This window comes from Fusarium proliferatum (assembly GCF_900067095.1).
Source record: "Fusarium proliferatum ET1 genome assembly, contig: FPRO_scaffold007, whole genome shotgun sequence".
NCBI classification, from domain to species: domain Eukaryota; kingdom Fungi; phylum Ascomycota; class Sordariomycetes; order Hypocreales; family Nectriaceae; genus Fusarium; species Fusarium proliferatum.
In genome coordinates this window covers 1332557-1354718 of record NW_022194796.1, presented here as the reverse complement: position 1 = coordinate 1354718, position 22162 = coordinate 1332557, and the positions used below count along the sequence as shown (strand labels likewise).

At 49.9% G+C, this 22162-nt stretch overlaps 6 protein-coding genes across 6 annotated transcripts; 1 reads left to right on the top strand and 5 right to left on the bottom strand.

Annotated features, from left to right (window-relative positions):
- Nucleotides 1-533: 533 nt before the first annotated feature.
- FPRO_07755 (uncharacterized protein) lies at nt 534-3074 on the bottom strand (the record flags this gene model as incomplete). The annotated part of the gene is made up of 1 exon (XM_031234154.1): nt 534-3074. The coding sequence occupies one exon, from the start codon at nt 3072-3074 to the stop codon at nt 534-536; it is 2541 nt and encodes an 846-aa protein (XP_031083919.1).
- A 424-nt stretch (nt 3075-3498) lies between these two features.
- FPRO_07756 (uncharacterized protein) lies at nt 3499-5039 on the bottom strand (the record flags this gene model as incomplete). The annotated part of the gene is made up of 4 exons (XM_031234153.1): nt 3499-4370; nt 4436-4609; nt 4661-4884; nt 4936-5039. The coding sequence occupies 4 exons, from the start codon at nt 5037-5039 to the stop codon at nt 3499-3501; spliced, it is 1374 nt and encodes a 457-aa protein (XP_031083918.1).
- A 1494-nt stretch (nt 5040-6533) lies between these two features.
- Nucleotides 6534-7052, top strand: FPRO_07757 (uncharacterized protein; the record flags this gene model as incomplete). Its single annotated transcript, XM_031234152.1, has 3 exons — nt 6534-6645; nt 6695-6810; nt 6882-7052. 3 exons carry the CDS (start codon nt 6534-6536, stop codon nt 7050-7052), a joined length of 399 nt encoding a protein of 132 aa, XP_031083917.1.
- Nucleotides 7053-7415: 363 nt separating this feature from the next.
- Nucleotides 7416-10208, bottom strand: FPRO_07758 (putative pre-mRNA splicing factor prp1; the record flags this gene model as incomplete). The annotated part of the gene is made up of 1 exon (XM_031234151.1): nt 7416-10208. The coding sequence occupies one exon, from the start codon at nt 10206-10208 to the stop codon at nt 7416-7418; it is 2793 nt and encodes a 930-aa protein (XP_031083916.1).
- Nucleotides 10209-11232: 1024 nt separating this feature from the next.
- FPRO_07759 (uncharacterized protein) lies at nt 11233-13809 on the bottom strand (the record flags this gene model as incomplete). The annotated part of the gene is made up of 2 exons (XM_031234148.1): nt 11233-12638; nt 12693-13809. The coding sequence occupies 2 exons, from the start codon at nt 13807-13809 to the stop codon at nt 11233-11235; spliced, it is 2523 nt and encodes an 840-aa protein (XP_031083915.1).
- Nucleotides 13810-19553: 5744 nt separating this feature from the next.
- On the bottom strand, nt 19554-21476 carry FPRO_07760 (uncharacterized protein; the record flags this gene model as incomplete). Its single annotated transcript, XM_031234147.1, has 2 exons — nt 19554-20821; nt 20876-21476. 2 exons carry the CDS (start codon nt 21474-21476, stop codon nt 19554-19556), a joined length of 1869 nt encoding a protein of 622 aa, XP_031083914.1.
- Nucleotides 21477-22162: the final 686 nt, after the last annotated feature.

Here is a 22162-nt window from a genome sequence, read left to right as displayed (position 1 = left end):
TCGCTGGGATGATATGCTCGAGTATGGTTGGATTGCTTTTAGAGGGGTCAAGAGGCAGTATAGCATATACAGGACACTAACTGACGGTCCATTTTTGTTTTTTTGAACGGTAGGCTCGATTATTCAGACGTGAGTTGGGAAACATCAATCCATATTTCTCCAGGAGCTATCATTGCACTCTCACAGACTTGGCACTTATGTAATGTAGGTGAACATATGAACTGATCTCGAGGGCAAGACAGTCCGTAATTTAGTGTGTGAAGTAAAGATTTGAGGTGTTCTGATAGCTTCGTTTTTATTTATCGTTGTTCTGGTTTCCGTCTTGCCCATCCTCTTGAAAAATGTGCTTTTGCTAGTGTACATGGTATGTCCGTGATTTTCTATCATAATATGATCTTGAAAGTACAGGTAAAATGGGTAGGCATCCTAGAAGGAATTGTAATATACAGGCTGGAGTGATGCAAGGTGCTGAAAATACGATATTGTTAATATGGGGATTGTATGTGGCGCTTCTCACAGAAGTTCAGCAAGACTTAAATCTGGTCTCTTTTTCGAGCTTCTTTGATCTTCTTCTCGACCTCCTTCAAAGCAAATTCAGAGGAAAGGGTGGAATTTGGCCTTTCAGGAGGACCATCTTGACCACCGCCAGGCGATTTTGGGTCCGTCTCGGGCCCTGCCGACAAAAGCTTTGGAGTATCATCATCAACATCATCATCATTATCAGGCCAGCTGTCAGGCTCCTCTTCTTCTTGCAGTACGCTCGGATGGTTTGCATCTGCCTGAGACTCATCCCAACCCTGAATCATATGCGCCGGGTCGAAACGGCCCTTGAGACGCACGTTGATTTTCCCAGGTTGACCGTCAGCTCTGCGAAGCTTGACGATGAGATCTTGCACCTGAATGGGTTTACCGGCTTTGATCTGGGAGTGCATGGGCAGGTCATTGGAGCGATATGAAAGTCCGAGCGCATATTCGAGGGGTTTAAGGGGAGCATAGCTCGCCCACTTATCGAGGATGACACGCTCGACTCGGGACATGACAACCCAGAGGCGAGGAATCTTATTGGCCAAAAGATCAGGGATTGCCTGTCTGGGGAAGATGCCTGGCTGATGCTCAAGCTTTTCCCAAAAGGGGTCTTTGTGCTTGCGAAGGAGGACTTGGCTCAGCAAGTCTCTCGACCCCTTCTTGAGCTGACGACGGAGGACGCCGTAGAAGTAGACAGTTCCGAGGGCATGCGGGCAGCGTGTTTTGACCGCAAGTGACAGGAGAGCACCATAAGTCTCCTGGTCAGGCTCGCAGCCGGCGACCTTGAAGAGTGACATAGCCCAGAGAGCAGTATCCCAATCTCTGGACTTGGCCGCGTAGCTGAGGAAGATGTTGATGGTCTTAAGCTCAACCCTGTGGCCTGACTCCGTATGAATCCTAATCAGTTCCTTGCAATCTTCGATTCGAGGATCTTCTGGGCGGTGGAAGCGAAGTAGTTCAGTGACAATACTGTTGAGGCCATCGATCGCTAGCCAGCCCTCACCATATCGTTCCTTCTGCTCGTCCAGGAAGCCTTTCAGAGGTATTCCAGCTTTGAAAGCAGCATATGCATCAAGAGAGCCCATTACATCGGCGATCCCGCGACGCGTGGCCTGATGATTGAACATGCCCAATTGGTACATGGCCACAATGACCTGCCTCCTTTCGTCCTCACCCCTGACCAGTCGAAGGAAAAGTAGCCATGTTCGAATGTTGGGGTGATGATAGCGCGCCTGCATCCTTCGGAGAAACCTATAAAAGAAGCCAATATCACGCTTGTGAGCGTAGCCTTCAAGCATGATGTTGTATATATCAGTGTCCATGGGGATGCCCAATTCCTCTCCCAATTGTATGAGATGGTTGGCAGAGGCACGATGTCCACCTCGGAAAGCCATCATGGAAATAGCCATTTTCAAGACAGGGATAGTAATGAATGGTTTTGCAGCAGGGTCATCAAAAGCATCAACAATGAGCTTGATCCTGATGCCATCCGTATCGATATATCTCCCATTCACTCGCCTCTGGCCGTAGAACCTGATTGCTAGATGAGGAGGCACCTTGCCATAGCACAGCGTTGAGATATAGTGCTCAAAGTTGTCATGTGTCCATAAGGACGGTCGTGGGATCTGCTCGTATGGCACATGGAGAGAGTGAGGCTGGTACTCTTTGTGCACCCAGATATTGTCGTTATGGTCATCAGGGAGCGAGGCACCTCCGTTTGGCGCATTTTCAATGGTTGGCCACAGCTGCCTCGTCTTGTAATCCGATGCAGCCACTTCTCCCAGCTCATAGATTTCAGCGTCTTGGCAATGCCTCACAATCTCGTCGGCCACCTTGACCAATATCTTGCTCTTTCCACGAAGAACAATGGCAGAAGGATTACGATCCACGACTGCCCGCAGTTTCTGGAGCACGCCCGTCGCAGAGTCGACATATTCGAGATTCTGGTTATTGACTTCGATATCCCACGTTTTGGGTAGGACGATCCTTACAGCCGACATGTTGGCTCTCTCGCTCCATTGTGGTGTCATGCGCTTCATTAGCCCAAAACATTCTATCCATTGCGGAACGGTCTTGTCGAAGTGGCTCCAGACCACACCTAAGCCAGCCTGTCGTCGTGCGTCCCGCCTATGCTCCTGTTCGCTTGCCTTGTTCGCCTGTTCGTTTGGATATTGGTGTGCTTTTCCGATCACAGGTTTAAAGAGCTTCATGGCATCTTTGTCTTCAACCAGTCGAAGCGCATCGATCCTGAACGCATCTTTAAAGACTCGATTGCGGGACTCGTGAGCATCGTCCGTAACTAGGTTGGCAATAACCTGCTCGGGCTGCTGTTCGCTCACTTCGAGAGACTTTTCAGGAAGGGCTACAAGGGCTGTTTTCGGGGGTTCAGTTGAGTTTGTCCCATCAGAATATGGTGTCGATGACTCGAGCCGGATAGCGTAGGGATTGGATATCCTGGAGGGAAATGGGGCTCTTGATTTCGGAAAAGGTCCTGAGAAGGCAGAGCATCGCGACCGAGCCCGCCATATTGACTTGATCGCCAGGGACATTTGTTATAATTCACGCATCGTCGAAGGCGTCTTTGTTCGAGAGGCCACTCGTTGAGAGCTGGGTCCTTGGCTACTAGATACCCAGGTATAGCAGTCTCAAAACATGGCGGAAAAAAGATTGGCGCGGGCGGGCGTTATCTGTTATCGCGATAATGGACCCGCGATGTCGGCCATTGCATCACGTGGGCACCCGAAATATCATTTCTCGACTTGGCTTGTCGTGTACAAGGCCTTGTCAATATGATGAACCAAAGAATCATGTATGAAGTAAACTTATAAAGGTATTACAATAGTGAACAGGTAGCTTGTAGTTACCAGCATCAAATCTCCAGCTGCACCAATGCAACAACGCCTTGTCTGCTTCCCATCAGACGCCCATGTTTCTTTGTTTATCAAAAGATTGAAACTTGACAACCGTTTTCGCTCATGTCTCCGATTCCTTCTTTTTACCGTTGACCATGGCCTTTTCCTGCATTGGATGAGCGCCGCCGCTCTGGTCGACACCTTCCCAGCTTTCATCCCAACCTTTATCTCCTTTGACTGCCTCTTTCGCCTCGCCGCTCTCGGCCATTTGCTTTACATCGCTCCAGTAGGCTAGCTTGCGAACCTCTTCGTCGGCATGATGGACTGCATCCTTCAATGCCTGGTTTCGCTCTCGTAATTCAGAAGTGTTCGTCTTCTTCATCTGAGTTGTCGTCTCGTCATGAATCTCCATCAATTTGCTGAGCAATATGCGGCGTGATTGTTGGAAAACAAATAAAGACATTATCTCATGCATCTCGTGCTGGAGGTTTTGGAGGTCCGTTGCATGTTCCATGTAGTTATTGACAGCGTCAAGCTTCTCTCGGTCTATTCTGGCTTGTCGAAGAGCGCGCATGAGGTCATCCACGTTGTCAATATCGGCAGGTTTCTCGTCCGCGTCCGCGGTCGACATCTGGCTCATACTCGAGCGACTGAGACGACTGCTAGTGACGCTCGCGCGAGACTTTGGTGATTTGTGAGTAGCCGGCCGTATCGTGAAGTAATCCGTGTTGAGCATGTGCGGATCGGCAGACACTTCCTCCGGTCTCTTTCGCACCCGCTTTCGAATCCAGGCACGTCTTCGAACAAACGAATTCCACCACTTGCCGCTGTGCCAGGAAAACTTTTTTGAAAAGTGGAAGGAATATTCCCAGCCATGTTCGTCGACTCCTTTTTGATGGTTAATTCGCCACTCGGGCCACGCCCATTCCCATGTAGGGTCAGGAACTTGTGCATTATGGATGTTGCTTGGTGAAGCTTTATGGTACCCGTTGGCTGAAGCAAAAATGTCAATGCCTACTAGAGAAAGGTGACTTGTGTTTCTAGGTTTGACGACTTACTCCAAGCAGGTGGATCAAGTCCTCCAAGAGCTTGCGAAGAAAACAGAGGAATGCCGCAGAGAAACCCACCCCTTTCATTCTCGTAAAGGATGTCTATCGCTGTCTCGCGCTCAACATGAGGCTTCTTTGGCTTCACATGTGGATGATCTCCATGAAAGCCGTCGGGAGTTGGTTCTGCTGATACGTCAGGCTAATTTGAGATTCGTTATTGCAAGTCATACTGACCTTGGACTTCAATGGATGGCCTTGTTTGCGGGGGCATTGAAGGTTGACCGTTCTCGATGTGGTTCGATGATGTATGGGTTTGGCTTTCACCCTCAGTAGGGGAACCGTCATGCTCATTGGTGTGGGCATTGAGCGTATTGCTTGATGGTTTCCTTGGGGCGCCATCTTGCTCGCCACAGTTCTCTTGTTGCTCCTCCTCGTGTTCCTCCCCCAGGTCCAGCAATCTTGATGTTGTTGAGTATCTTGTTATATTATGAGGTTCGGGCGTAACTGACCCTGTCGGTGTCGCGGCGGCGTCGTGATCGACTAGGGCAATTTCATGATCGTAGTCTGTAGGCTTGAGTCCCGCGGGACGACGCGAGCTCTTGACCCTCAGCATTGCAGCTGTGCCGCCCGGGGCTGATTGCCCGGTCACAGATGGGAGAGAGCTTGTTCAGGTTGTTAATGATGACGGAGAGGAATTACGTTTAGTGTTTGAAACGAATGATGGCACGTGGGAGGCTGTTCAACCGCGTCTCGTCTCCAGACAACAATGTAGACAGCTGACACTATATGGTCAGAGTGTCACTTGGAATAAGGTAACGCTGTGATTGTAGCAAAAGATGAAAAACGTGAAGTGTCCAAAAAAGCAGGCTAGGAGAGACATGATGGCGTTGTGAGCTTAGAGGAGGCGCTACTACTGACTGTTAGGGGCTCCAACCTGCTTTGGGAGGCTGTGGCGGGGCGTTCAGCTGAGGCAGCTTCCGTGTTGATAATGATGTTCTATTATTGCAGCAAATATCCAGTGGGAAGTTTCATTAGCTAATAATACAATTCGTTCGGATTAGGGACGGAAAAAAAACAAGTGGCAGAAAGCATAGACACGAAGCTAATGGCCTAAATAAATGTAAAGTTTTACTCAATTGGAAAAATATAGATAGACAAGTAAGCCGTGTTGTTCATGATCGATCGTCGTCACAGCTTAACCTTAGTACTAAGCTAGGTCCAAGAAGAATAAGCTACTAAAGTTCGATGATGTAATGCCGATTTACGGCAGGTCGGGTACTTGCATCTCTCGGTGGGGCCGTTCCCTGGAGGAAATCCATCGAGTGCAGCTCCGTCGGCGGCTCATCACTTTAGCGTGGAATGTTTGATCAAACAAAAAAGGTCTAGATTCAATTCTGTCACTCGAAGTAAATCATATTACGACATCAAGAATTAGATGCAAACTGAAGGACACCTTGTTGCCAGTATAAACAGTTGGGGTATGCGTCTGAGAATCGTCACAGAGATTATATATATAATCACACCTTCAGTGAAGATGAATTAAGCTAGGCACTTACTTACACGACCAGAAATACTAGTGTCATGACATCTTCAACAGCACAATAGATAATGCTTTGTCCGTCAAGCAACCATATATACCGCAGCAGTCTACTCACCAATTGAAGCTCATAGGCAGTATTAAACAGTATCCGTTCACCAAGGTCATAGTGCGTATCCGCATTCAGTTCATCAGCCATCACTCATCACCTCATGATCCGAGCAATTGGTTCTCCCCGCCCTCGTTACGTCATGTACTTGCAACCATCCTTTCCAGGTTCGCATATGAGCACATGGAAATTTGATTGACGAAGAAGAGGGGCACTACCAAGTAATCTTGACTTGCAAGGGAATCCTCCAGGTGCCTACTAACCTATGAGGTATGAGGTAGTTCCGAGGTAACCACCTTACCTAAGGAAGAAAAGAGCTTGCTTTCCTTTCCCTCATGATAAATACCCGGCCATCATCTCCTCATCCGCCATTGCATCTTGTCACTCCAAACTCAACCCTCTCTACAACCCACATCACAACAACACACATTTTCGCAAACAACAACTACAAATCATTCAACATGTCCAAGTCTCGCACTCCTCTCATCCTTGGCGGCGCTGCTGTGTCTGGTATTGGATACTACCTCTACGCCGCTGGCGGCAACCCACGAGCTGCTGAGAAAAAGGCCGAGAGTATGCGCTCTCGACCCCAATGCCAATAATTCAACTAACGTCTCAACAGGTGACGCCCATAGCGTTGCTGCCGATATCAAGAGCCACCTTCCCGGCCGTTCCCCTAATGCTGAGGGTGAGCTGAAGGGAGCTGGTGCTGCCGCCGGTGCCAAGATTGACAGTGTCGTACGTTTATTTGCCCAAAACACTACAATTGTGTTCCAGTAGGCTGCAGTCATGTCCTAACCCAATCGCAGGCTGCCGAAGCCGACCGTCAGGCGGGTGTCATCAAGAGCAATGTCGAGTCTGTTGCCAAGGACGCAAAGGCCGAGGCCATGAGAGTAGTCGACAAGTTCGACCACCGTGTCGAGGCGGAAGCTGCAAAGGCCAAGGGCGGTATCTCGAGCTGGTTCGGTGGCGGCAAATAAGCGAATTCTCAACAATCAAGAACCAAGATGAAGCAACTGTATTACTTATTTAATCAAAGTCGGAGCCTGGGGTATCACATTTGGGATTGAGCGGGCGAATGGTCATAGCCCAGCAGCATGAGACTGGCCGTGAGATAGCTCTGGGTCTCTGCATGCAACGTAATTCGATAGTATAAGAGCAATGAATCACGGTCAACAAGGAGGCGTACATGCTCTGGTGACATGCGGGTGTTTAAAGACTATCCACCGCTTCGAATGCTGTCTAAGCTCATTGATTCCATATAACCAAATCCAGAACTCCAATCCGTTTATCGATATAATCCCTGGTGATCCCTAGGTGCCAGTCTATAATATCAGACGACCCTATTGCTCCAATTCTTCAGCCACCAACTTCAGGATTTCCTCACAACTCTTTCTCGCATTTGTGGGCTTCTTCGCAATCGTCTGCCATACCTCGCCGTGTCGAGGTTCATTCAGCACGCACTTCGTCACCACATCTGCCCGCTTCTCTTCCGTACCATGTTGACACAAGAACCGGTAGTACCAAGCCCAAGAATCGCCATAGTCGCTATCCAGCACAAGAGCCTTCTCGAACCAGTTTTGCGCCTTCTCCAGCTTACGATCACCCCAAAAGATGCGCGCCACAGCCACAAACAGGATGGGGTCGCTGTCCACCTTCTTGATAGCTTCGAGACTGCGGGCCTTGCGCTGCGTTCTAGGCTCCAGATGCCATATCTGTTCTGCCCAAAGGAGACCACTCTTGGGGACTTCTTGTTGTGCCTTTGCCATCATTGACTTGGCCTGGGCTGTGTTACCTGCTCGACGTTCTAATCGTACTGACTCGCACCACAACTGAGCATTCTTTGGCACAGCAAGTCGGGCACGGTCAAGCACCGATCGAGCCTTCACGGTAAGGCCGGCCTGCTCCTCAAGTCTGGCATACAGAAGCCACAAGGGGACAGACTTGGGTACTGCCTTGACTCCTGTGGAATAAGCCTCTCTCGCTTGGCCAGTTTTGCCGAGGTCCTCATAGATCTGTCCCTTGAGCATCCAAAGCTTGGCCGCTGCAGGGAATAACTGAAGAGCCTGAAGGACAAGATCTAGAGCAGCCTCGATATTGCCCAACACTCGTTCAAATACAACACTCTTCATCCATACACGATCTGTGGGAGCCTTCTCGCGGGCAATCTCCAGAAGCTTCCGGGCTTGTTCACCATTGCCATTCTCTGACTCTAGCTTAACAGCGGAAAGCCAAATATCCTCGTTGTTGGGGTTTTGGTTGAAGGCACGCTTGAGAACGAGACGAGCATTGTCTACCTCGCCAGCCTGCCACTTCTCCTTGGCTAGCATCATCCATAGGTCCTCGCTCTTGGGGCACGCCTCCACAGCCTTCTCCAGCACTTGCCACAGAGACTCTCGGGTTCCATGGTTCCTTTCCAAGTCTGCTGCTGCCATCCACATCGTTCTACTGTTGACGAATATCCGTAGAGCGTAGGCGTATATGGCCCTGGCAGTCTCATATTTGCCTCGGTTAATACTTGCCCTCGCATCTTCCATCCATGTGTCTTTGCGATCATCATCCTCGTCCAAACTCCAACCTAGAGTCTCCCGAATGATGTTTTGACAGGTAATAATGGCACCCTCCTCTTCGCATCTTTCTGCCTCTGCAATCCACTCCTCGCGCTTGGGCATCGCAGACTCCTTCGCCAAAACCTGGACACCACGCTTGATAACATTGACCTTGGTGCCCTGTCCGAGCTGTTCCTGTAACCGTGCAGCCGCGATCCAAATTTCGTGTGACGTAGGACAGGCCTTTCGAGCCTTGTTGAGGACCTTCTGGGCGTTCTCTGGCGTCTCCAATCGTGCCAAGGCCAGCCAGAGATCCACAGAGAGAGGAATTAATTCGGTGGCCTTGGCTAGGAGCAGCTTGGCATCATCGGAGTTTTCCTCCAAGTTCACTGCCTCCTTCCATAGAGCCTCCGATTCTGGGATGTGATCGAGTGCTTGTCGGATAACTCGCTTCTTGTTGCTTGGAATTGTCTCTAGCCTCATCGCCTCGACCCATAGTCTGACTGATGTGTTGTTGGCCTCAATAGCTCTTCGCGCAATAATCTTTGCATTTGGAGAATCGCTGTTAAGTCGAATGTTCTCAAGCCAGGCATCTTCGCTTTTAGGACACTGTGTACAGCCTTTGTCGATCGTCTTTCGTGCCGTTACACTCTTGCCTGCCAACTCCTCGAGTCGCGCCGCCGCGATCCAACCCAGAGCGTTTGTAGGGTTCGTCTTGACAACAGACTGCAAAAGCTCGCGAACACGGTTGATATCTCCGACTTGAGCTTGCGCTTCACTCATCTGCATCTTGTTGAGGCTAGTAAGATAGCCTTGAGGGTCGATACTAGTTGATGTGCCTGGCGCAGCAGAATCGCTCCCAGCTTGCTCCAATCTGGACTTGAGCACCTTGTCGCGAGCCGCGCCGATCTTGGCAAAGTTGGTCATTGTACCATCTGCAGCATCGCTGCCTCCAGCGTTGGAAGAAGTGCCCTCGTCCATAACTGTTGTTCCCATCTCGCTCGAGTCGCGCGCTGCCGCAATAACGCTATCGGGAACAGCATAGAATCGTTGTCGCAACGCTTGCTTGCTACGTCGGTTCTTGCCTGTCAAGTCGCCAACTTCGGGTAGGTTTGCCCATTCGTCGTCAGTAACAGTCGCCAGAGCTCGCTTTAGATCGGAAAACTGCTGTTGAATTTTCGGGTTGTTTCGTTCGTACTCGTCCTTTTCGGCCTGCTCTCGTGCTTCACGCTGCTTTTTTCTTCGGTCCATTCTCTCATCTACCCATTCCCAAATCTTATCGGCCTCTTCATCATCTTTGTCGTACACACCACCAGCGAAGAGCCCAACTTCGTTGTCAGGATCTTGATATCGTTCTTCGTCACCTCCCTCGTCTTCATCCTTTTCCTTATCCTTGCCCTTCTTATCCGGCGCAAGACCCAGCTGAGCGGCACGTTTCGCAAGAGCCTCTTTGATCTGATCCTCGCTGGGTCCATCTCGAGCAGGACCAAGATCGGATCGTGTCGTAAAACCTGTTGCGCCTCGTCCGAGACCAGCGACATAGTTCTCAGGGGCAGCCTGGTTGAGGAAATCGCGTCGCCCCGACATTCTGACGGCGAGTCCTTTGTCTTTCTATTAAATGAATGAGTGTGTCGACTGAATCGAATCCCGAGGTTTGAAGGGGGAAGATCAAGGTCGCGCAGAGCTCAGATGAGAAAGGAAGCAGCCCAAAACATAAATGCGGGTCGAAATTATACAGAGAGCTCTAGGCTCCACAGTCCGCCACTTTCCGTTGAAATCTGATACCCTCTACGAACGACTCTGCCAAACGTTCATTGGCAGAATCAATTTTATAGATATCCCAGGAAATGCCACTATAAAAAATTCCACAAGGCTTTACATCTGTAAACATCTACAATAAGACTTCACCTCCGTCAGGACCGTGATACTGTTTCAACTAGGGAAGCGTCTTAACCTCTTATGTCCTTTAGGTAACCAAGAAACCACGATGATAACTTTCATATAGATTTTGCATGGATATGTTTCTTTCATGACAGTAACAGGCTTTCTGTTGAATTCTGCATTCAACGATATAATAACTCTCTTCTACCCGTCTTAACTACGAAGCATTTGCTATGTGCTCCCATCCACATCTTCCTCTTCAAGTCGGCCTGACGTTCTTTTCTCTTCTTGTGTGTTTCATAAGCCGTTAAAATTACAACGTATAGTTGCCGCTTTTCCTTCTATGGGTTGTGAGAAACGAAATCAAAGCAATAACTCCATCCCTAACCATTCTCGAAGACTACTCCCAGCAAGCAACTGTGTACCGTACCACACGGCACAACTTGTACATGCTCACCAGGTCAGGCTTGGAGTGAAAACAACCCAAGAAACACCGGACAGGAAGCATAGGTGTTGAGCCTGTCTATAAACCAATGAACAAAACAATGAAACAAAATCTTGAAGCTCCATGTCCCTATCATGTTCAGCCATAATGTGGATGGAGGTTGACATCCAACGCCGCTGCTCCCTAATATGACATGCTATGCACGCTCAAAATACACAAGACAAACGGTGACTTGACAAAAGAAAGGCTAGAAGGGCTTCTGCCTCTCTCGGGGCAGCCTCCCATCTAGTTTGAAGGTTCAACCTTGGTGCTGTTCGAAGGATCATTTGAAGAATTTGGACTAACGGCCTTCCTCCCTGATACAGTGGCGCTGCGGATACGGGCGCTCATCGGAAGAGTATATTTAACCACGCCCTTAACGATTAGGTCAAATTCGTTCTGGTAAATTCGCTCCCAACGTCGTGAGCCCCCCACTGTATTGTTCAGAGGGTATTCGAGTTGCATCTCTCCAGTTGAAGAAGAGGTGCCTTGATGGAACAGAGAGCCCTCGAAGGTGAGAGGACTATCGAATTCTGTGATCCGTCCCAGAAGAACATTGGGTCGAAGGTCGTCATCTGGGTCGGGATCATCCAGCGGAGGGTCGTTTTCGGGGTCATCTGACACGCGTATATCATCTGGGCCGTGAGGGAAAGGTCGAGCCCACCAGTCCGAATCTGTTCCTGTATATTCAGATTTCGCGAAAACCTCTAGGTTCGCGTGGTCTATTGTGACGACGACGATGTTAGGGTTGTGTGCTTTGACGGTCAAATCGAACATCAACACTTGGTCGCTGGTCACCACGTTGTGAATAGCAGTGATTTCGATTCCAGTCATCGGCTGCGAAGTGGCAAACATGAAGCCGATAGCGCCGGTAATGACAAGCATGAACATCATGGTAAGTACTAAGCATGCCGCAAACCGGTTTAAGTATGACGACCGTCTTGCAAAAGTTTGTGACTCAGCCTGTCGTAGGTTGTGCGGCCCACGCCGGTTTCGACCTGAACGACCTGAGCGGACCGAGCCGAGAAGAGGTGTACGTTCATCATCTGCTCCTGTCGTGTCATCCATATCGTAACTGGACGACATCTGCATCGCAGAACGTTTATGTCCAAAATGGCGTGGAGCGTTGGAGTGAGCGTTGCGAGGGCTCGGTGGACCAGAGGAATTGCGAGAATTAGGTCCAGTGAGCTTCGACCTCGCAGCATTCGGGAATGGGGATTCATTATCAAATAGCGATGCATGGCCGTTACCAGGCTGTCTACCCCAGCGACCAATGTGGTGATGGTGTCTCGTCGTACCTCGTGTTGACCCACTGCCACCACTGCGGTTAGAGCCTTTGCCATCCTCGGTTTCGACTGCTAAGCTCTCGTTTCCGTTGCTGGTAAAAGTGTTGACGAATTTCATCGTCTTTTTGGGTCCATGAGCAGGTCCTCCACTCTCCATAATACCATAAATAGATCGCAGATTCTGTCGATCAGCCTGGCTAGCCATAGATGTAGCACTGGGAGTCCTTGAATGAAATCGCCGTCCAGCCCGATCATTGCCATCTGGAGGGTTAGAGTCGTAAACAAAGGTCTCTTCAGAATCCGAGGTGTTTGCTTCGTCAACGGCGCTGGCAATTGTTGCCTCAAAAACATCAGCTTTGGAGGATGCTGGATGGATGTTAGCAACATCCCGCAATGTCAGTGTCACTAGTTCAGGCTCACCATTCCCTGCATTTACTGGGGGTTGTTTGCGTGTAACCTTCTTCTTATCCTTTTTCGGTTTTATTGTCTCCGTGCTCTGTTTGGTCTTTAGAGTTCCATTTGTGCCTTCACTTTTCTGGGCGGTTGTGAGCGCAACCTGTGGCACGCTTGGAACGGTCTCGGTCTCTACTGTCATGGTCTGTATGGATCCATCCTGCTTCGACTTCATTTGCTTATTCGACATGGCACTAGACTGCCGAGTAATTATTGGTGGAGGAACGGATGTCGGTCTTCTTGTCTCCGCCTTGTTGTTGCTGGTGTCGCTACCACTCTCTTGACCAACCAAGCTGTTTTTTGCTCGTAGAGCCCGTCCATCGGGAAGTGCGGTATCAGAATAGTTGTCGGTGCTAGATAACTTTTCCTTCACCCTTTCCACCAAGGCCGACCCGTTGGGAGGGTTGGGTGAGTTTGGTAAACTGACTTCTTGAACCGTTTCCAACGCTACGCGAGCTGGAGTTCGCATACCAGATGGATACTGTGACTCCTCCATCTCGCTCTCTGATATTGTTTGTTGCTCCATAGGCTGCGGCGACGGCGTAGGTCGCTGAACACTAATGGAAGGAAGATCCTGCTCGCTGCGACGTGCAGGAATTGCTGGTCTGTTGCTAAATTGGGGGGGAGGCGATCGCAGGCGGGGCGATACGGGCCATCGCGGGCTGTCTTTAAGTTCTGCGTTGAAGACTGGCTTTTGTGGGGTCGGTGCTTGGATCTGTTGTTGTTGTTGTTGTTCTTGGGAAGGTGCAAGTGTTGGAGTGTTGGTCGAAGACAATGAGCGTGATGGGGCAGCGGAGGACAAGCTTGGTCGTGTCGTGCGTGAAGGACTATTATCGGTTTGGCTGTTTTTTCGAGATCGATTACCAGGCAAGCGGTTTGCTGAAGCAGTCCTTCGAGGGCGTCGCGTGGGGGAAGAATCTCTTGAGGCCAAGGGCGAAGGGCCTACAGAATTGTTGGCAGAGGATTGTTTTGAGTTCTGACTGCCTGTTGTTGCGCTTGATGATGTTGCAGATGGGTCGGTCACGTTACGAGACGCACGACCGACGCCAGATGTGCCGTCTAAGACGACAGATGACTTGTCCATGATGACGGTGGCCTGTGGGAATGGTGGAGTGAATGCCTAGCGAGCATACCACCGGGACGGGCCTTAGCAGGGACAATGAATTGCAAAGCAGATATCAGAATAGATCATTGTGGTTAGTTCGTCATTGGAACAGAATGGGCGTATGGCCGAGATCGAGGGCCGCGAGAATGTCCAAGAGGGAAAGCCTGCAAAGAGAAGCTAACCCAACCTATTCCGGACGGCTGCTGGCACCTGTCTGTTGAGTATATGGCAGACGACACAAGCGGACGGGGGGGATATGGCTGGGCAGACAAAGGGTGAGGGCGGATGCAGATTGACTAGACAGGTGGGAAGGGTATCGAACTAAACGAGGGCGAAACAGTCGACATGTACAGGATAGAGAAAACGGTGCGATGACGAGATGTATCGTTTATTGTTGTAAATGTGGTGGTGGTGTTGAGGTCGAGAGTAAGTAGTGGTGAGCGAACGAGCGAGCAACTGAGTGAGTGAGTACAGTATGATGGTAGTGGTTGGCGGGAGTGACGGTGGGTGTAGGCGAGAAGATGGTGGTGGACGTAGTCTTGGCCGTAAAGTGATGGATGTGGATGTGAGAGAAAAGGTGACGCTGGTGTTGTACCCGGCCGTACCTATATCCGCACTCCCGTCGTCCTGGTTAAAAATCCGATTACTGACGCAGTCGGGTACGTAGATCAAAGTACCTTTTTTTCCTGTCCTCTTTTTTTTTCGCTCACTCAGAGAGTCTTCCGGAAGAGCAACGACCCCCCCCCCCCCCCCCCCAAAATAAGCGACATGGGCTGGCTCCCGGGATGGGGCCTGAAAAGAACCAGAAAGGAATCACGTAGGGGCAAGTTCTGGCTGGGGTAAATCAATTGGATTGGTCAGTTGCGTTTAGCGTTGAAGCATGACACAATCTGTCGGGTCGTCTTGGTACGAAAGCCCTGGAGACACAGAGTCAATGTCTTGTTGGGTTGGACGAGTCTAGATTGAAGGGAGGATAGCGCGGGTGCTAAAGCTGACACTGATTTACGTAGGGCAGAGAATACTGACATCCATACATACATACGTACATAGAGCAACAGGAAAAGAAAAGACGGAAAAAGAAAGCAAACCTCACGAGCTACTCAGAGTTTTCAACCACGATAATGTCGCAATTCTTTGCATTTTATTGGATCCTGGCAAGGATATCTTCTTCCGCCTCTTCTCACTGAGTCTGAGTAGGTGTGCTTTGGGGCTGTAAGTGACTGACGGATTGTGCCGCCTTTGACATTGATATGATGGAAATGTTTGTTTTCTACGACTGTCATATGCACGGTGAAGTAATATTACTTGTACTTCTCTCTACATCATTATAACTAAGAGCAGGGCTGAACGACTAACGCAGTTGAAGGATAGGATACTCCATAATCCTTCCAACGTTGTAGCCTACTCGCTGGCTGATGGCTGTTTCTCAGCAACTCCTTGGTCATTAGAACTGGTTCCTGAAAATCAATTATGATTCACAAAGATCAACGCCGTGATAAATGCTCATGTCTCTCGAGTAAGGCGATCGATGTTGACAGCTTTCCCTGACAGACATGGTAAGCCTAACAAGCTCAAGCTAGCCAAGTGATGCTGAGCGATGGTGATGATGACGATGGGAGTCAGAATAAAGCACTTACCTAGCCACTTCTTATTAACTCTAATTGTTGCCCCTAGTGAATAGCTTCCTTTGTCTGGATCTCTCTATAATATCTCAACCCAACATCTGAAGCCTCAAAATGCTTTCTTCAACCGCAAAGCACTGTCTCTCTCAAATTCGCACTTGCAACAGCCCCTGCAACCGGTTCCTGGCACCAGGCGCGACATCAAGGATCCAATCGTAAGCAGAGCGGAGAGCCCTTGTTTGGCGGAAGTCATCCCTGTAGCCGGTACCTGATTGCTCACACACCAAAAATGTCGTCTCTGCCCACTCGCTCTCAGATCGTCGCAAGAGGACTTCCATTTCGCTTCTTTGTCTAGGCAGTGGACTTGGGCGAGTAGCTAACTTATTGCAGTTACAAAGCTCCATTTCTCTTCATAGGTCATCAGGTTTGTTACACCGAGACTCAGAGAATAGAAGAGTCCTACCAATTCTCAATCATCGGTGTTTCTGGTCTAAATCTAAGCTTCGCAACAACGCCAAGTCTCACGTCTCGGATATTCTCAGACAATGTCACTATCATCAGGGCAACACAGAAGCATCGGCAGGGTCCGCAGATTATAAAGACGAGCAGCAGTGGCTCTTGAGAAGGGGCCTGGACCTTACAAAGACGGTCAGAAGTGAAATTTTCAACATTTCTAGCCCTATTCCTCCACTGCACGATAGGCTGCTCCGTACTCCTGGGTACTATGCGATGCAGTGTTTGTGACACCCCAGCGAGGGCTTGTCTTGTTGACTGCAGCTAGCATAGCTAGAGTTTCCAGAGCCACGTTGGCAACGGTTCTTAGTGGGCCGGTCGTGGGATGCAATGGGATGCTATGTGTGGTGTTGCCGCACGGCTCATCAGCATGATCATGTGGACACTTCAAGCCTGCATCATCTTCTCTTTTTGACATTCATTCACTCATTCGCATTGGGTAGACACGAATCTGAATCTGCCTTGAACATGCCCCAATCTTCAGCCTGCACGTCATGGACTTTGGTCCGTCGTAGGACAAGCCCCCAATGACAAGAGCCGGTCATCCCCTGACACGCTGTCCCAGCAGACCGTTCTGTTCTGACCGGGGCAAATCCGCTAGCAAAAAGAAAGCCCCATTCGACCAGCCAAACCAGGCGGAAACAATCATCAAAGTCCCCCGGAGACCGGAGAACGCTTCTAGAGGCCCTCGTTGTGCTCAAATCTCAGGCACGGCGGCGGTCCTAGCCCTAGTACACTGACACTACAATACCTCACCGACTCTTGAATACCAGTTTCAGGTATACTCTGGGTATCGCGGTTCAAACCCCGTGACTGCTCTGACCGCACATCTTGATAATACTGCTTGCCTATCTCGGCTACTCGGGGACCGGAAAGAATTGTCCGGGACTGTCAGATGCTGAAGGTTTGTACATAGCCACTTTGTTGTGGGTGAAAGATCCTGGTTGATGCTTGCGAAGGACGGAGTTAACACAGTTATCCCGTACATATGTAAGTATATGCCGCTGATGCTGTCAGCCATGTTTCCCCGGAAGATGAATATGCAAGATAGATGGTCATCGCCAACGTTGCTACATATTGTCACAAGGCATGTAGGTACCAATGTGGTTGTTGCACAATGCCAAGTTCACGTTCTTTGCTCGGGCCGTGTCGCTGGCCTCAGCATGACAACAATGCCTCGGCCCTTGCCTTGAGAATGGTCTGAGACTGATCGATATAGGAGAAACACATTCATATGTGTTGCTGGGATCTGTTAAATCCGGAATCACTGCAAAGTCTTGTGTCTCTCTGCATTATTAATCATGCTCCATCAAACTCCCTCTCACTCGAACTACCCTGGATCCTGTCAATGAACCTCGGTCTCATACATGGACCAGCATCATCTGAAAGCCATGCACATAATGCACGCGTCGGCATCCTCTCATCATGCATGGATGAGTAACAGTAACTTGAGAGGGGTACCATCCGTTCGCCCTTCCAAGACGCCGATGAAGACCTTCGCTGTTAGTATCTCGGATCTGAGATTCGGCTTCCGTTCACTACATAGTAAAAGTCTATACTCTGACCTACGTCAACTACCTCCTGCCTAAAACCAAAAGCAAGCAAGAAACAGTAAAGGTAATAATGTAGGTCAGTATTCAGCTCCTTTCAAGTCACAGCCACTATTCTCATCTCCTCAGCCTCTCACAGTCTGACACGAGTATCATCCTTCTCCACCAGGGTTGCAAGTGTGCCACATGCTTGGACAGCAGATGCTCAAGTTCAGGGTAAGACTCAAGCCACAAATTCCAATGTCTTGGTCAGAACAAGCTCAATTACGGCGAACAAGATCGATATAGCCAAGCAAGAAGACACAGGGTATGAACGGCCTGTGTACTACATACTTCCTGTCTATCTTCCTCCTTTGGCTCAAATGAAGGAGGGAATGCATACACCTTTCTAGTTTATCTTATGATGAATTTCATTAATAACGCAGGCCCAGCGCTTGACCTTGTATGCACTGATATGTTTATAAGTTCCTTTATATTAACCCTATAACTACCGATAAGGAGTAGAGAATTGAGTCTCTCTCTCTCTTACACTCACTAAAGTGCCTCGCCTCAACACCCCAAAACTTGCCAGAGAGTCTCCAACCCTGGTTTGTAACACGAGGGTAGCCAAGTTCACGCAGACAGACAATACAAGTTTCGAGATGCTACAATAAGAAAAGCTGGATCTCGATTCAGCCTTGATAGGCATCAACTGGTGCTAAACAGTCTCCAAATAGAATGCTTGGCCACCTCAACCGGCTTGGCTTCGATGCTTTCTGCTGATTTAGTGAGAATGGAAGTAAGATCAGAGTCGGCTGCTAATCTGAACCCTAGTTGGTGGTGGACAAATAACAACCACAAATCATCATCAACATAACGCATCATGATAATCACAGTCACAATCCCAAGTGCACCCTCTGAATCACAAACAATACGTACCCTCCACATGCGCTATTTCTTTGATTCATTGTCCTGCTTGTTCTGTATCACCTACCCCCATTCCCAGGGCTGACATGTCATGAACACGGCCTATCGCCTCCTCGGGTTCCTGCGCAGATGATCATCCCGCGTCGCGCCGTCTGAGCTGTCAACGGGATGTTCCTCGTGCCACGGACCACTTGTCCCGTCTTATCACAATAACCCTGACTCCCCTGGGACTGTAGTATATATGTATGCTGTGTTGTCCAGTCGTGGTATATGCGCGCGCTTACGAATGACTGCTTTACACATCATGGCTCTTGCTGAAATCGCGCAACTTGTACATGTTTGTACACTTATCTGCTCGTTTAAGTAACATCGTAGAGTTGCCATGGGAAGGACTATTGATTCTGTACAGGATGCATGTAGGGTCTGATAGGGAACGTCATCTCACTAAACTTGACAATTCAGCAGCCGGTCAACTTGCGGCTGGTCAGGTTTGGTATGTAGTATTCTATTGCATATGAGGCCAGCGATGGCCAGGAAGATGGGGAAAATATTCGCAACTCCATAACCTTCAGGATTCGATAATCGGTAAGTTACGGAATCAAATATGACATTCCCATTCAGGCTGTGTCGCTGTAGATTCATCCATGTCTATAATACCCCTGAAATGCCAGCCCTAGAAAAGACAGAGCACTATTCCAAGTTATCTAAGATTAATAAAGAGGCCGCTGGATTCGCAAAACCAATATCGTCAACTATATTCATGATTGTAACCTCGCTATACGAGTGCTTTCCGTAAGTCTATATCTAGAAACATCATGCCTCCATTCTCAGTTCGTCGTCAACAGTCATGTGCTCCAATACTAGCTTGGAATTGTCCATCACCTATCCCAAGCACAAACAGGACAATCCTTAAAACACCACCCATTGCTTGCGAGACGGCGTCGATACAGCCAACGATAATCCATGAACCAAACGCCGCTATATCTAATGACGTAAATCGTACATGACCAGTCATCAGTCCCTAAGGATGCCCCATGAACATACATATCCAAGCGTCACATCTCATTAATTCTGTGTCACTCCGTAGCATCTTCTCTCCAGTCTCAGACCCTTCCTACAGCCGTATCCCGCTCTACTCGGGAATTGGGTTGCCAGACGGTACCTGTTGGTCCTCCTTCTTGGCCCCCCAGGTGAATGGCGAGTACCAACTGGCTCGCTTATTCTCCTTGACAGCCTCCTGGTTCTCCTGGACCAGTCGAAGTGGCCTCGGCTTGCCTCCCGCGAACGACGTTGTGTGCCTATCATTGTGGGTTCGGGGTGGTGATTGCGAGGGCGGCGTGGACATGGATAACTCTCCAGACTCCCCGCTCAAGCTGGACGTCTCACTCCGCATCCCAGGAAAGTTGCCGGAGGTGGCCACCGAGGCTCCGCTAGGCACCCGGGCGGCCGCGTTAGGGTTGCCCGAGTTGTTCGGCGGGGAGAAGAAGGTTTGGGAATGCCGTGGAGTCCCAAGTGGTGGAGAGACGGGGCCGTCTGGCCCCCGATACATCTGGCTGACCAGGCTGGCAGCCCCAGTATATTGGTCGCTCTGAGGCCGTGGATTCCGTCTTGTACTGGTTGAACGTGATAACCCGATCGGTATACTAGGTGCCTTGTCAGGGTCGGTGTGGTTTGAGCTGGTGGAGGGCTGCATGACGGAGATTGGCCTAGGCCTCGGTTTGGTAGGCCCGACCGCCATGGATTTGGCTCGCTGGAGGATTGTTGCCCCAGACTGTTGCTTGTCGGCAGGGGCTGGAGGAAGCTCCTTGTTGGTATCTGGGAGGCTTTTCAAATCGCTCGACTGGTCGAGGATGGACTCGAAGTCCTGATGTTGAAGAAGGCGCTCGATAATCTTGTTAATATATAGTGTGAGCGCCTTGTTCTGCTCCTTCATGGACTTCAGCTCGGCTTCAAGACGGCGGTCACCGTCGGAGACAGATTCCCCCTCAGTAGCTTCAGACAACTCATCAGCAAGACTAGAACCAGCCGCCTTGCCCTCGAGTGCAGCCAGGGCATCCTGGTTGGAGTTGCTGCCCATGTAGCTGAAGTCGTTCTGTCCAAAGTCACCCTTGAGTGTACGCTCCTGTAGAAGCAGCTGGTAGCTCTCGTTGTCCTCCATAAGTCGAGCGTTCGCCATGCGAGCCTCCATGAGAAGTCGTTCGACTTCGTGTAGGCGACCGCCACCCTGGTTCTCTGACTCGACCAGCTTAATCTGAGCCTCAGCGAGTTCCAGTCGTAGAGACTCAATGAGCTTATCTTTCTGAAGAATGAGTTTCGAGCTATTCCGCGAATCGCTGCGCTGTATAGAGGATGGAGGTGCGAAGCTGCCGTTTTCGAGCGATGGCGATGAGCCGGCAGAATCTGGATAACCAGTGAGCGGGGAAGATGGCAGAGAGAATGAATATGTGGACATACGTTGTCTCGAGGGGCGACTCTCTTCCGCCGTGTTGTTTCGCTGGGCAAGGCTGTCCTTGAGCCGCTGGATCATGGCCTGCATCTCCTCTTCTCGGCTGGCCATTTCTTCCTTCTCTTTAAGAATCGAACTGCGTTCCGCTTCGTAAATGGACTCCATCTCACGCATCTGACGAGTCATCTCCCTCTTCTCGTTACTCAGAGTCTCAATTTGTTCTTCGTATTCGTGCGCTTTCTCCTCCAACTTCGCCGACTCCTTGACCGCCTCATCGAGTTTGGACTGGAGAACCTCGACCTGACGCTTGTATTGAAGGGAAGACTTCTCCTCATTCTCTAGGCGCTTCTGAAGATCTTCAACGGCAGCAGCAGCTTCGGCTCGAGCGTCCGATTCAGCAGCACTCAGAGTATCCCTTCTGGCAATAGCAGCACGGGCCGACACAGGCGCAGTTGTTCGTAGCGATCGAGTGCGGGTATGGCCATTGCTGGTAGGAGTAGTAGATCGAGAGTTGGAACGTGAGGGAGAAGGACTTGTTGAAGAATTAGATTCGGTATGAGAAACTCGGCCAACACCACCCGCCGGAGGCTTCTTTGTAGCAGCGGACATATTGTTTTGTTTGGTTGGGCTGTGTTGGGTCGTATGCTTTTAGCGATGTAGCGTAAGAAGAGTTGGCGGTGTCTCAAGGGAGCGAGAGCAACACCAGGTTGTTCGAGGTCGAGTATAGATATTGTACGGCTTAAATCTGCGGTAGTGTCTTCTGCTTGCGGCCGATTGTGTTGCACGTTCGCCCGGTGATCTGGAACGTATTCAAAGAAAATAAACCCAACAAGAAGGGTCGAAGCTGAAATAGGAGTGTGTCTCGTCTGTCCAATACAGTAATGGACAGTCCGTCTGCGCCTCAGAAGGGACGTTGCCAGGTACGGGGTAGGGGCCTGCACTTTAGCGTGTGGCGTCGGCGTCCAGAAGGTCGATATTTCTGGGGCATCCAAGCATTCAACTGCTGAAACAGTGGAGGCTACGCCAGGCCAGGAAATACTGTGCCATACTGTATAATTGTATTGATAGCGATGAGTCTCAAGAAACGACTTCAGTTTGGGGTTTGTTGCAGAAACGTGAATGTTGTGCAGATTTTGAGGGACGAAGCTGCAAAACTTGCCAGTCGAGGATAAAGGATTTGGCGGGTGTTGGCTGGCCTGATATGCAGGGACTCACACTCTATTGCCAACAGCCCTCCCTCTATTATGGTTTACCTAAGGTATGGAGCATGAGGAAGGTTTCGAGGTACACATGTA